The 15,000-nt window shown below is 48.3% G+C and overlaps 3 protein-coding genes across 52 annotated transcripts in view; 2 read left to right on the top strand and 1 right to left on the bottom strand.

Annotated features, from left to right (window-relative positions):
• The window catches only part of LOC127368417 (kunitz-type protease inhibitor 1), an 18,288-nt gene extending 17,747 nt beyond the window's left edge, over positions 1-541 (bottom strand). Inside the window, exon 1 of the mRNA XM_051409255.1 lies at positions 1-541. This exon is cut by the window's left edge and continues 40 nt beyond it. Within this exon, the coding sequence (XP_051265215.1) occupies positions 1-384 (384 nt within the window). The 5' untranslated portion in view covers positions 385-541.
• Positions 542-1,105: 564 nt separating this feature from the next.
• bub1ba (BUB1 mitotic checkpoint serine/threonine kinase Ba) lies at positions 1,106-12,908 on the top strand. Of its 50 annotated transcripts, none has more exons than XM_051409088.1 (15): positions 1,106-1,214; positions 2,839-2,893; positions 2,985-3,136; positions 3,232-3,461; positions 4,853-4,953; positions 7,953-8,029; positions 8,270-8,458; positions 8,579-8,710; positions 9,069-9,163; positions 9,244-9,393; positions 11,737-11,873; positions 11,954-12,107; positions 12,189-12,431; positions 12,476-12,541; positions 12,652-12,908. In XM_051409088.1, exons 1-15 carry the CDS (start codon positions 1,121-1,123, stop codon positions 12,760-12,762), a joined length of 1,986 nt encoding a protein of 661 aa, XP_051265048.1. In that variant the 5' UTR covers positions 1,106-1,120; the 3' UTR covers positions 12,763-12,908. The 50 variants fall into 50 exon arrangements, with proteins under 50 accessions (XP_051265048.1, XP_051265054.1, XP_051265069.1 ...); XM_051409094.1 differs by having other exon boundaries at positions 12,476-12,519; positions 12,586-12,908; XM_051409109.1 differs by having other exon boundaries at positions 12,476-12,519.
• Positions 12,909-14,144: 1,236 nt separating this feature from the next.
• The window catches only part of pak6b (p21 protein (Cdc42/Rac)-activated kinase 6b), a 15,697-nt gene continuing 14,841 nt past the window's right edge, over positions 14,145-15,000 (top strand). Inside the window, exon 1 of the mRNA XM_051409141.1 lies at positions 14,145-14,259. The gene's annotated coding sequence lies outside the window, so the exon portion shown is untranslated. The remainder of the gene's footprint in view (positions 14,260-15,000) is intronic.

Here is a 15,000-nt window from a genome sequence, read left to right on the forward strand (position 1 = left end):
CTCTCTGATGTAGTTCTGGTATCCGACCTGGTTCACAAACCTGCACACGAAGCGGTTTCTGTGGACGCAGTCGAACAGGTCGCAGGTGCGGTTCTCCGCCGCTGCCGCTCCGGTGCCGCGCGGCGCCAGCAGCGCCAGGTTGCAGCGCGGGTCCTCGCAGCACGCGCGCTCACAAGCCTCCTCGGAGCGCACGTTCGCGGTGTCCAGCAGAGCCGCGCCCTCATTCACCGCGTCCTCCGCGTCCAGGACGAAGTCGTTCTGACCGGAGCGGAAAGTGCCGCCGCAGTGCGCGTCCTCCGCCGCTGCGGCGCACCGAAGGAGCAGGAGGAGCGGCAGCAAGAGAGAGGAAGAGGAGCAAGAGGAGGAAGAGGAGGATGGAGCCATTGTAGCAGACAAATATCGATTACCGCGTCCTGAAGCGTTTTTCTGTTCAGTCGTTAATAAAAAGCTTAAATCGTCAATGAACGGAGCTCGCGCTCAGTGTGTCTGCTCCCTTCACCTGCTCAGGTGTGTCTCACCTGCTCACAAACAGGAAGTACTGAAGACACGCCTCTCACGCGTGGCGTCACTCAGGTGTAGCGACACCGGGAAAATACGGAAATACTGTCAATAATCAATCAATAATAAAGCTTGAATTGATCTGTGATTGATAAAGAAGTTTGAAATGATATTATTATTAGTGCTGATGAGATCTGAATATTATTTATTGATGAGTAACAAATAAAAACATCTTTACTGTCGTCATTGATTGATTCATAGTTCGATCTTTAATTGATTTATTGACTTTATTTCATTTGATCAGTTTTTGTTCACCTCAGGGATCAATGATAAATATAAATATACATAAACATACTGCGCTGTGTGTGAGATATTCTATAATCAATACTCAATTAGAGTATTGATTAGTTCTCTACAACCTTCATTAAGTTGAACCAATTATAATAACTTCTTTATTTACTAAGAAATCTAATAGAACTTAAACACAGAAATTTAAATTGTTTATTGTAAAAGTAAAATTATATTAAGACTCCCGCCGTCACTTTAAAAGTATAAGCTAATCAATAATCAATAATCAGTCTTTATATAGTGTGGAAGTGCGTCAGTGTATCGATCAGTTGGAATGAAGGAAGTGACGTTTCAATCCTCGTCTTCAAAACGTCCAATCAGAGCGACCGCAGAAAGACAGCGAGCCGCAGTTTGGAAGTGTGTCAGAGGTAAGAAAGTCAACCTGCTCATGTTAAACTATGTTAAAGTTTATTAAAGTGTGTGAAACTCTTTTAAACTACATGAAAGATTATAAACATAAAGGTTAGCAACGGTTAGCAGCGGTAGCTAACAGCTCCTCCAGACTCCGTTCAGATATTCGGTGTTTTACGGTGAAATGTCTCCCGGTCGGCAGTCCGTTCACCGAAGGGTCCGGTTCCGGTTTCTGTGTGAAAGTATTGATCTGATCTTTAATTCGGCTCCGATTCAAAAACCTCAAGAAGCTGTTTTCAACCAAAGTTCACTTTATATCGTGGAGCTGAAGCTGTAGCATCACAGCTAACTGTAGCAGCTAACTGTAGCATCACAGCTAACTGTAGCATCACAGCTAACTGTAGCATCACAGCTAACTGTAGCAGCTAACTGTAGCAGCTAACTGTAGCATCACAGCTAAGTGTAGCAGCTAACTGTAGCAGCTAACTGTAGCATCACAGCTAACTGTAGCATCACAGCTAACTGTAGCATCACAGCTAACTGTAGCAGCTAACTGTAGCATCACAGCTAACTGTAGCATCACAGCTAACTGTAGCATCACAGCTAACTGTAGCAGCTAACTGTAGCAGCTAACTGTAGCATCACAGCTAACTGTAGCATCGCAGCTAACTGTAGCATCACAGCTAACTGTAGCATCACAGCTAACTAGCATCGCAGCTAACTAGCATCGCAGCTAACTGTAGCATCACAGCTAACTGTAGCATCACAGCTAGCTGTAGCATCGCAGCTAACTGTAGCATCGCAGCTAACTGTAGCAGCGCAGCTAACTGTAGCATCGCAGCTAGCTGTAGCAGCTAACTGTAGCATCGCAGCTAGCTGTAGCATCACAGCTAGCTGTAGCATCACAGCTAGCTGTAGCATGCAGCTAGCTGTAGCAGCTAACTGTAGCAGCGCAGCTATGTTGAATATGCTGATTGCTCATCGGTCAGTGAGTCGTCATTATTATTATTATTATTATTATTATTATTATTATTATTATTGATGATGAGGAGCTCCATATTCCAGAGTGCACTGAGGAAGACTGCAGGGTGAGCGCTGTGTTCTGATTGGTCCTCAGTGTGAGCGCTGTGTTCTGATTGGTCCTCAGTGTGAGCGCTGTGTTCTGATTGGTCCTCAGTGTGAGCGCTGTGTTCTGATTGGTCCTCAGTGTGAGCGCTGTGTTCTGATTGGTCCTCAGTGTGGCGCTGTGTTCTGATTGGTCCTCAGTGTGGAGTGTGTTCTGATTGGTCCTCAGTGTGAGTGCTGTGTTCTGATTGGTCCTCAGTGTGGCGCTGTGTTCGATTGGTCTCGGTGTGAGCGCTGTGTTCTGATTGGTCCTCGGTGTGGGCTGTGTTCTGATTGGTCTCAGTGTGGGCTGTGTTCTGATTGGTCCTAGTGTGGGCTGTGTTCTGATTGGTCCTGGTGTGGCGCTGTGTTCTGATTGGTCCTCAGTGTGAGTGCTGTGTTCTGATTGGTCCTCAGTGTGAGTGCTGTGTTCTGATTGGTCCTCAGTGTGAGTGCTGTGTTCTGATTGGTCCTCAGGTGCAGTGCTGTGTTCTGATTGGTCCTCAGTGTGAGTGCTGTGTTCTGATTGGTCCTCAGGTGCAGTGATGGCTGAGGGGCTCCTGATGAAGGTGGAGGCGTCGCTCCACTCCCAGTAAGTGTGTTTCAGTACGGAGGCCCAGAGAGGACAAACTGAAGATTGATCAGATGATTGATTGGCTCTGACTCTTCCCTGTGGGCTGCAGGTCGGCCTATCAGAGTGAGCCGCTGAGCAGAGGGGCGGGGCTTCAGAGGAGCGCGTACTGTAAAGAGCAGCTGAGGAGAGGAGCCGAGGAGTTCTGCTTCGAGGAGCTGAGAGCTGAAAGACTCAACCGGCACCGACAGCAGGAGCTGGACGGTGCGTTCACTGACCTCACCGTGATGCGTTCACAGACCTCGTCAGGATGCCTTCACTGCCATCAGGACTGATGTGTGTTTGTTTGTTTCCTGTAGAGAAACTGAGACGTGTGACGGAGCTGAAGGAGCAGTTGGGTCGGGAGCTGGAGGAGCAGTTGGGTCGGGAGCTGGAGGAGCAGTTGGGTCGGGAGCTGGAGGAGCAGTTGGGTCGGGAGCTGGAGGAGCAGTTGGGTCGGGAGCTGGAGGAGCAGTTGGGTCGGGAGCTGGAGGAGCAGTTGGGTCGGGAGCTGGAGGAGCAGAAACATTTACTACGTCTGACTCAACAGGTTATACTGCTAATGCTGCTAATGCTGCTAATGCTGCTAATGCTGCTAATACTGCTAATGCTGCTAATGCTGCTGCTGATGCTAATACTGCTAATGCTGCTGATACTGCTAATGATGCTAATGATGCTAATGCTGCTAATACTGCTAATGCTGCTGCTGATGCTGCTAATGCTGCTGATACTGCTAATGCTGCTAATACTGCTAATGCTGCTAATACTGCTAATGCTGCTGCTGATGCTGCTAATGCTGCTAATGATGCTAATGCTGCTAATGCTGCTAATGCTGCTAATGCTGCTAATGCTGCTGATACTGCTAATGCTGCTAATGCTGCTAATGCTGCTAATGCTGCTAATGCTGCTAATGCTGCTGATGCTGCTGATGCTGCTGATGCTGCTAATACTGCTAATGCTGCTAATGCTGCTAATGCTGCTAATGCTGCTGATGCTGCTAATGCTGCTGATACTGCTAATGCTGCTAATGCTGCTAATGCTGCTAATACTGCTAATGCTGCTGCTGATGATGCTAATGCTGCTGATACTGCTAATGCTGCTAATACTGCTAATGCTGCTAATACTGCTAATCTGCTGCTGATGCTGCTAATGCTGCTAATGATGCTCATGCTGCTAATGCTGCTAATGCTGCTAATGCTGCTAATGCTGCTGATACTGCTAATGCTGCTAATGCTGCTAATACTGCTAATACTGCTAATGCTGCTAATGCTGCTGATGCTGCTAATGCTGCTAATACTGCTAATACTGCTAATGCTGCTAATGCTGCTGATGCTGCTAATGATGCTAATACTGCTAATGCTGCTAATGCTGCTAATGATGCTGATGATGCTAATGCTGCTGATGCTGCTAATGCTGCTAATGCTGCTAATACTGCTAATGCTGCTAATGCTGCTGATGCTGCTAATGCTGCTGATGCTGCTAATGCTGCTAATGCTGCTAATGCTGCTAATGATGCTAATACTGCTAATGCTGCTAATGCTGCTAATGATGCTGATGATGCTAATGCTGCTGATGATGCTAATGCTGCTGATACTGCTAATGCTGCTAATGCTGCTAATGCTGCTGATGCTGCTGATGCTGCTAATACTGCTAATGCTGCTAATGCTGCTAATGCTGCTGCTGATGCTGATGATGCTAATGCTGCTGATACTGCTAATGCTGCTAATACTGCTAATGCTGCTGCTGATGCTGCTAATGCTGCTAATGATGCTCATGCTGCTAATGATGCTCATGCTGCTAATGCTGCTAATGCTGCTAATGCTGCTAATGATGCTAATGCTATAACTGATGTGTTCTGTGATGTTAAACGGGGCTTTTTGTGAATGGACCCTGGTGCTGTGAGGAGAATGTGTTGAACAGTGACAGACTGTCTCCCTGCAGGTTCCTGAAGGCTCCTCCTCTCAGATCAGTGACTCTGATCAAACTGCGTCCTCCTTCCAGATATACAACGAGACCCAGACTGCTGCTGCACGGCCTGCTGGGTAATCTGTACACCGCTCATACTCTGCATCCTCACAGTGAATCAGCTGCAACCATACTCTTGTGAGCGTGTGCGAAAGCTGCATGCTGCCTGTTCCGTTGCTCCAGCCTTTGAGTTCACTTTTTTAACTTTAACTTTTATTCTCTTTCTGTTCGTTCTTGTTTCTTCACTCTAACTCAGTCCTGCCCTCTCTAACCAGGTTGCTTTAGAGAGTTTTGGTGCTTTTTTTTTGTGTTGTTTTTATCATGCTGCTTCCACCGGGACACGCTGCCGTTGTTTACTCTGGAGAACAGCTGATCGCACTAATGCCGGCCGGCGTAGTGGCCAGACCAGCTGATATACAACCTGAACTCTGGAGGAAAACACACGAGGTTGCAGAGGAGGGAAGCAACATCGGGGGATGAAAGGAGGGTCGAGACGGGACGGGCTTATGGAGAGGAGAAGATTTAAGCTGTGTCTCCCCTCTGTTGTTATGGTGGATGTGCGGTCTCAACAAAATGGACGAGCTAACGGCGCTGACGCGGACCCACCCGGAGTACTGTGAGTGCAGTCTGATGTGTTTCACAGAGACATGGCTGCACAGGGACATTACAGACCAGATCGTCTCCGTTGATGGCCTCCACACCGTCCGGGCGGACCGGGATACCGAGAGCGGTAAGCGGAAAGGAGGGGGGCTTGCTGTTCTAGTAAACAGCAGATGGTGTAACCCTGGTCATATCACCATTAATTAACAGCTCTGTAGCCCAGATGTTGAACTGCTGGCCGTTGGACTCCGTCCATACTATCTACCTAGAGAGATCCTGCATGTCACCATCGTTGTCCTGTACATCCATCCCTCTGCAAACCCAACATCTGCCTGCAGCATCATACACACCACCATCTCCAAACTTCAAACTCAACGCCCAAGTGCCCTCATCATCATGTGGGGAGACTTTAATCACGTCACCATGGATAGAGTTCTGCCGACTTTCAAACAGTACGTGAGCTGTCCTACCAGAGAGGAGAGGACCGGACCTGATGCTAACATTAAGGATGCATACCTCTCCTCTTCTCTCCCCCCTCTGGGCAGGTCAGATCACAACCTGGTTCACCTCAAACCCTGCTATGTGCCTCTGGTGAAGAGGAAGCCTACGACCACAAGGATTGCGAGGAGGTGGTCGGAGGAGGCTTATGAGGCACTGCAGGCCTGCTTTGAAGTGACTGACTGGCCTGCACTCTGTGAGCCCCAAGGGGAGGACATTGACGGGCTCACAGAGTGCATCACGGACTATTTAAACTTCTGTGTGGACTGCAATGTCCCAGCTCGGACTGTAACCTGTTACGCCAACAATAAACCTTGGTTCACTAAGGACATTAAGGCCATCCTGAATCAGAAGAAGAGGGCGTTCAGAGATGGCAACCGTGATGAGGTGAGGAGAGTGCAGGGGGTACTCAAACTCAAAATCAGGGAGGCAAAAGACAAATATAGGAGAAAGCTGGAGAGTAAACTCCAGCGAAACAACATGAGGGATGTGTGGAGTGGCATGAGAACCATCACTGGGTTCCAGAAGACTGGTGGCATGGGGTTGGAGGGCCATGTCGACCGGGCCAATGAACTGAACCTATTTTTCAATAGGTTTGATACTGCGGCCCATCCCCCACAAGTCTCTGCTGCTGGCTACCCAACAACTGCCACTTTATCTCCCCCTACTCCTCCTCCTTACAGACCCCTTGTCTGCTCCTCACCACCTCAATTCACACCCACCTACTCCACCCCTCCCCCTGCTCTACATCATGTCCTCCACAACCTGAGGACCTCACCCCTCCCCCCACTGTCACCTCTACAGTGCCCTTCACGCCTGACCTGGTGAGAAGACCGCTGACAAGACTCCACTCCGGCAAAGCTGCAGGCCCTGATGGTGTATTTCCCAGGGTTCTTAAAGCCTGTGCCCCCCAGCTGTGTGGAGTACTTAGCCAAGTCTTCAGCCTGAGCCTGCACCTCCAGAGAGTCCCCGTGCTGTGGAAGACGTCCTGCCTCGTTCCTGTGCCAAAGACACCGCGTCCCAGCGGCCCTAAGGACTACAGACCGGTGACTCTGACGTCCCACATCATGAAGACCCTGGAGAGGCTCGTCCTGGAGTCCTGCCACCTTCAGAAGTTTTCTGATGACTCAGCAATAGTTGGCTGCATAGATAAGGGTGATGACAGTGAATATAGGACTGTGGTGGGCAACTTTGTCACTTGGACTGAGCTGAATCATCTGCAGCTCAATGTGACAAAGACTAAGGAGCTCATAGTGGATCTGAGGAGGGCAAAAACACCAGTGACCCCTGTTTCCATCCAGGGGGTCCCTGTGGACACTGTGGAGGAGTATAAGTACCTGGGGGTGTACTTTAATAATAAGCTGGACTGGACCAGAAACACTGAGGCGGTCTACAAAAAGGGCCAAAGCCGACTCTTTTTCCTAAGGAGGCTGAGGTCCTTTAACATCTGCCGGACGATGCTGAGGACGTTTTATGAGTCTGTTGTGGCCAGTACGATCTTCTTCGCTGTCACATGCTGGGGCAGTGGGCTGAGGGTCACAGACAACAACAGACTAAACAAACTGATCAGGAGGGCCGGTGATGTCGTAGGGGAGGAGCTGGACACCCTGACGACCGTGGCAGAGAGGAGGATGCTGTCCAGGCTTCAGTCCATCTTGAACAATGTCTCTCACCCTCTCTAGGACACACTGGCCCAGCAGAGGAGCACCTTCAGCAGAAGACTCCTCTCACCCAGATGCACTGCAGAGCGCCACAGGAAATCATTCCTGCCTGTGGTCATCAAACTCTACAACGCCTCCCTCAGAGAGTCAGACGCCCCCCCTCTGTAACCTGACCTCAAACACGGACAATCATATATACACACACATACACACACATATATGTATGTGTATATGTGTGTGTGTATGTGTGTATTTGTCCCTGGGATTATTCAAGTATTTCTGATTCTGATAACACTAATGTTTCTATCACCAAACAGAAACGAGCTGACGGACGACGTTTTCCTCCGACCGGATGAGAGAGGACCCTGCCTGAGGATCCAGTACCCACGACAAGGTGAGTCTAACTCTTCCTCACAGGTTAGTTAATGACAGACAGTCAGTGAGTGTGTCTGACGTAGATGATAAAAACAGCAGTTTCAGTCGGAGCAGACCAGCTGTGGAAACAAACCACAGAGAGGCTGCGATACAACACAGGCAGAGGGAGAGCGACACCATGTGACTGTATATAATGTTTAATATATCATACTGAACTGTGGTAGTTTCTGTGTTAACATGTTCCTGGTCTGATTGTCAGACCATCAGGGAGGGACGACCCAAGACCTCCAGGCTCAGGAGGAGTCCCGCCCCCCCGTTGTCTCTCAGAAACCAGTGACAAAAACCAGACAGAAGCTGAGTACGATACAGGAGACCAGTGTGGACGGCAACTCTCGGCTCTCACTGAGAGACTGCAGTCCACTGTGGGAGGACCAGGCTCCATCATCTGGTAGGTGGCGTTGTGGTGGTAGTTATTACAACATCAAATAGACATAAACTAATATGACATTTATGTAGCTATTTATTATAGTTATTGATCAGCTCTTCCTGTGTATTTAAACTGTTCCAGATGGGGGCGCTGTGGATCCATGTGACCCAGATGTGCGGCGGCGGCTGCTTTGTGATGTCACTTCCTCTCCGGACTTCCACTCCGAGCCCCACCCCCTCCCTCCAGTGGAGGAGCACAGCTGTCTGCAGCTGGGTAACTCCTCCTCTTTCACTCAGACTAGGACCACATTACCCATCATGCCTTGGTGCTGTTTGATTTACTGACCCAGTCGTACTGACTGTAACTCCAGCAATCAGTGCCTATACAGTTACTGAACAATAGTAATTAGTTATTTTACTATATTTAGTAGTTATTGATCCTCCCGACCACCAGAGGGCAGCGTTCCTGCCTCTGTCAGTACACAGGACAATTCATTAACAAGCTTTGTCACAGTTGTTAGTCCATCAATAACTATTGATTAACAGACTGTCGGGGCCACTGTACGATCGATTACCAGTGAACAAAAGACCATAAAGATAAGTATTGATTATTGATTGACTGCGTCCACCAGGGGGCGATGTGTACCTCCTGTACGACAGAGCTGTGGATGGAGGAGGTTTCTGCGTCTATAAAGGAGCTCTGGAGGACGACTACGTGCTCCTCAAGGTGAGCATGCACTCACAGGTCTAATACAGGTGTGATGTTACCTGGTCTCCATGGTGACAGATGTGGTTTCCCTGCTGCAGGTGGACAGCTGCTCTGTCCCCTGGGATTTCCATCAGTTCCAGCGTCTGAAGAACTCGTCCCTCACCGCCAGTCTTCCTCACGTCAGCTGTTTCCAGTTCCTGGACGGTTGCATCACTGTCTACACCACCCCGACTGATCACATGTTCACTGTGAGTCACTTCCTGTTCACGTCCCCACAATGTACATCCCGTCAGCTGGACGAACGCTGCGGGGACACTACAAGGACACTCTGGGGACTACAAGGACACTATAAGGGCGCTGTGGGGACACTATAAGGGCACTGGTGGGGACACTATAAGGGCACTGGTGGGGACACTATAAGGGCACTGGTGGGGACACTATAAGGGCACTGGTGGGGACACTATAAGGACACTATAAGGGCACTGGTGGGGACACTATAAGGGCACTGGTGGGGACACTATAAGGACACTATAAGGGCACTGGTGGGGACACTATAAGGGCACTGGTGGGGACACTATAAGGGCACTGGTGGGGACACTATAAGGGCACTGGTGGGGACACTATAAGGGCACTGGTGGGGACACTATAAGGACACTATAAGGGCACTGGTGGGGACACTATAAGGGCACTGGTGGGGACACTATAAGGGCACTGGTGGGGACACTATAAGGGCACTGGTGGGGACACTATAAGGGCACTGGTGGGGACACTATAAGGACACTGGTGGGGACACTATAAGGACACTATAAGGGCACTGGTGGGGACACTATAAGGGCACTGGTGGGGACACTATAAGGGCACTGGTGGGGACACTATAAGGGCACTGGTGGGGACACTATAAGGGCACTGGTGGGGACACTATAAGGGCACTGGTGGGGACACTATAAGGGCACTGGTGGGGACACTATAAGGGCACTGGTGGGGACACTATAAGGGCACTGGTGGGGACACTATAAGGACACTATAAGGGCACTGGTGGGGACACTATAAGGGCACTGGTGGGGACACTATAAGGGCACTGTGGGCATTTTTTTCACACCAAACCTGATTTACGATTTGAATCGTTTTTTTTTTTTTTTTGTAGACTGTTTTTGAGCGGGTGTTTGTGGGTTGCAGTCCTGTATATCTCACAGAGAGCAACATTTCTCCCACTCGGCTGCATGCCTCTGCTTGAGGTGCTGGAATAAATTGGTCGTACTGCTACCTTCGGTTGCAACAGCTTTCAAACAAACTTTGCAGTGGGTCGTGGTTTGTTCGCTGTCGGACGCCACAAAACCAAACCAGTTCCAAACAACCGACGACACTGTTTCCTTTTTGGGGACGAGCTCATCCTGGCTTGCTGCCGTGTTGTGTTTATCTGTGCAGCGGCGGGGGGAGGGGTCAGCGCACTCTGACCTACGGGAGCCCAAAGGGAGCGCCGGTGTTGTGGAAGTTCAAGAGAAAACCGATTTTAACTAAAAATAAATCGTGTTTAACTACGAATTTGAATTTATCGATAAAATCGATTTATTGCCCAGCCCTAGCTGTGTGTTGCCGCTTATTAGACCGATCACCCCCGGGGGCGACACAAAGTGGAACAGGAATTTTTTGAATTTGCTGTTATTTGATGTAGATAGTTAGTTTGTATTTAGATGCAACTTGTTGCTATACTGATACTACTTGTTACTTCAATAAATTGGAACATTTTAAGCTTGTTGCGTATTTTATTAGCATTGTGTTGGGGCGATGGGGGCAGGTGGGGCTTGAAAATTCCCCCTTGTCCGAAGCGGGGAATGACCAAAAAAGTTTGAGAACCACTGCTATAAGGGCACTGTGGGGACACTGGGGACTATAAGGGCACTGTGGGGACACTGGGGACTATAAGGGCACTGTGGGGACACTGGGGACTATAGGGGCACTGTGGGGGGGACTATAAGGGCGCTGTGGGGGGACTATAAGGGCGCTGTGGGGGGACTATAAGGGCGCTGTGGGGGACTATAAGGGCGCTGTGGGGGGACTATAAGGGCACTGTGGGGGGGACTATAAGGGCACTGTGGGGACACTGGGGACTATAAGGGCACTGTGGGGACACTATAAGGGCACTGTGGGGACACTGGGGACTATAAGGGCACTGTGGGGGGACTATAAGGGCACTGTGGGGGGACTATAAGGGCACTGTGGGGGGACTATAAGGGCACTGTGGGGGGACTATAAGGGCACTGTGGGGAGTGTGGACACTATAAGGACACTGTGGGGACACTGCTTATTTGCTCATTATGTTCTTGATATTGCTGTAAGAGGACGTCAGCAAATGTCGTCATGCTAATGTTAGCTAATTAGCATTAAAGATAAAGTGAGTGTCATCAGTTCTGCAGGTATTTGGTCATAAACCAAAATATTGGAAACATTAAATCATTGACCTGACGATAGCGTTAGAGGGAAAGTCAGAGTAATTTCCCCACTGGGATTATTAAAGTATTTCTGATTCGGATCGTGTGTGTGTGTGTGTGTGTGTGTGTGTGTGTGTGTGTGTCTCTCTCTCTCTCTCTCAGGAGCTGACGGAGTGTGTTCCCTGCGAGGCGTCAGTCGGTCGAAGAGCTATCGGTCTGTTACAGCTGGTGTCACAGCTGCACTCCTGCAGGCTGCTGCATGCAGCGCTGCAGCCAAACATTCTCACCTGTTCCCACAGGTACACACACACACACACAGTCAAAGAGAATCATCAGAGCTCAACAGTTGTATTTATTCTGGCTCCTGTTGTCCCTCAAGAGGTTTACTGAGTCCTCATTGGGTCTTCCCGGTGGACTGGTCCTCCTCAGTGGACCTGGACCTTCAGCAGGATGTTACATCAGTCCAACAGGTCCTATCAGCTCAGAACTACATCAGTCTGGGTCTCCTGGATCCGAACGCGCCGCCACAGCTGGTAATGCTACAAATCATCTGTCCACGCCCCCTTCACTGGGATTGGTTTGATCATAACTCCTCCCCTTTATCTACCTGTCAGGTGGACCTGGTGGGCGTGGCTGAAACGGTCCACCACCTCCTGACCAACCGCAGGATGGTCGCAGTGAAAGATGAGAACGGTTGGACGCCAGAGCAGTTCAGTGGAGACGAACCCTGGTGTGGACTGTACACTACTGCTGTATTCTGCACATTTACCTGCTGTAATCTGCACATTTACCTGCTGTATTCTGCACATTTACCTGCTGTAATCTGCACATTTACCTGCTGTAATCTGCACATTTACCTGCTGTAATCTGCACATTTACCTGCTGTATTCTGCACATTTACCTGCTGTATTCTGCACATTTACCTGCTGTATTCTGCACATTTACCTGCTGTATTCTGCACATTTACCTGCTGTATTCTGCACATTTACCTGCTGTAATCTGCACATTTACCTGCTGTAATCTGCACATTTACCTGCTGTATTCTGCACATTTACCTGCTGTAATCTGCACATTTACCGCCTTTATTTCACATATTCTACTGGCTTTAAGTCCCTGTCAGTTCTAACTTTTCTCTCTGCAGTGACATATATTCCAGGATGTGGAGGAGGGTTTTCAGGTCTTTGCTGAACGCCAGCGGTCGCTCGTCATCGTCCGTCCTGTTGGAGCTGAAGGAGCAGCTGTCGACACTTTACCACTGAAATATCCTCAGATTGTTCTTTGTCCTCGTCTATGTGTTTTTACCTCACTACATAAATAAAATGGCTTTTACGGGATCTCTCTGTGTCTGCTCTGTTTCTGCTCCAGCAGTGAAGCATTATGGGGCAGAATTTCACCCAAAAAGTAAACCAAGAAAAGCATCTTATACTGAACTGAGTGGATATCAAACTGTCTCGTGAAATATAAAACCATCAATAAAGAGAAAATTATTCTACACCAATTCATATCCTAGCTCAGGACACTTTTCAAATAGAGCAGGTCTAGACCGAACTCTTTAAAACATTAATTACAGAGACCCAACAGTACCACCATGAGCAAGACCTTGGAGACAAGGGCAAGGAAACACTGCCTGTTAAAAGGCAGAAACCTAGGACAGACACCATTAGTCATTCTATCCTAATAGAATGACTAATGGTGATGATGACATAGCCAGAATGATGAATAATAATATCAGTAATGTTTATCAGTGTGGGTCGAGGAGGACAACAGCAGCAGATATATTATTAAATGTTGTTAAATGAAAAAAAAAAAGGTGGAAACAAACATACAAACAACATATGTCACGCAGCATTTCAAGCAGTGGATGTAGTAAAACATGACCTCCGTATATAAATGTGTATAAATATATTAATGTGTATATTTCTCTTTATGGTCTCTTCGGTTCTCCGTATGAAACAGTCAGAAGCTCCAGAATAATAGTGTCAGTGGATCTTGAGTGGAGCCAGTTTGAGTAGATTTCAGGATGCGAGGGTGTGGATGTGCTTGCAACATGAACACATCTACAGCCCATAATTCCTCACTCCTTGTTGCCACAGAAACAAAATGAGACACAGGACAGTCAGCTGTATGTGGACGTTGGAGTCTGACTGTTTGTTGAGTCACCGTCCTCCTCTGCCTGAGGGGAGAGCGAGGCATGCTGCAGCCTGCAGAGAGAGAGAGAGAGAGAGAGCTCTTCACCCAGTCTTTGTTTCAGGGTGTGTGTGTGTGTGTGTGTGTGAGATGTTTTTAGGCACAATCAATAATCAATAAAGACTAAATTCCGACCCCCTTATATTCCCGGTAATATCACAGACATAATACACAGTGGACTGTCTGCAGTAAGCCAAACCAACCTCCTTCAGAGAGTGTCCATGACAACCAGCTCTCTGTTATTAATGTTCTCTTTATTCAACCACAGCAATGTCAACCACAGCAATGTCAATAAAGATTGTTTGAATTTGAATTTGGAGAAAGAAGCAACAAACTGTCAGTCAAACTAAACTCCGCCTTTCTCCTTCATACCTGAGACCAGGTGAGACAGGGACGAGCGAGGGGGGAGGGAGAGAGAGAGAGAGAGAGAGAGAGAGAGAGCAGCAGAACGACAGCAGGAACCGAGAAGAACGGACTCACCTGGACTCTGCCCGACAGGTGAGTGTGTTTACTGACTGTAACGGTTCCACACACAGGAATGATCTGTACATGTGACAACCCAGAGAGTCAGGTTCTCTAGTCTAAAGAACTCCGAGCAGTTCTTGTTGTTATCAATAGTTGCATAGTTCTACAAACTTAAAGAACCCAGTGACAAAGGTTCTCTACAAAATGACTTGAACACATTCAACAAATATGAATGAAAAGGCTCTACAGAGAACCAGCAATGGTTCTTTCAATGGTTCCACTGTTTGGACCTCTCATTACGGGTTCCACTGTTTGGACCTCTTATTATGGGTTCCACTGATGAGGTAAAACAACGGTTCTTTAAAGTACCAGAAATGGTTCTTGGGGTTCAGATTAAAGCAGAACAGTTTTCAGGGCTCATTAGGTTCTCATCAGTCCCTGGTCCTTCAGTAGAACCCTGTGATACTCTGATAAAGGTTCTCTACAGTACCAGGCTGTAGAACCTTTATGGAACCGTGAAGAACATCTAAATGGTTCCTTCTTATGAATCTGTTCTTCTATGAGACTCAACTGGTTCCACAAAGAACCTTTAAGGACCTTTGATAACAAACTGTAATATATGAAAATTAGCTGTTAGCTTGTGGAAGCTTTGTTAAAAGGAGGTCAATGTGGACTTGAAGTGTGTGTGTGTGTGTGTGTGTGTGTGTGTGTGTCTGTGTGTGTGTGTGTGTGTGTGTGTGTGTGTGTGTGTGTGTGTGTGTGTGTGTGTGTGTG

The sequence above is a fragment of the Dicentrarchus labrax genome, unplaced genomic scaffold (assembly GCF_905237075.1).
Source record: "Dicentrarchus labrax unplaced genomic scaffold, dlabrax2021, whole genome shotgun sequence".
Lineage (NCBI taxonomy): Eukaryota > Metazoa > Chordata > Actinopteri > Moronidae > Dicentrarchus > Dicentrarchus labrax.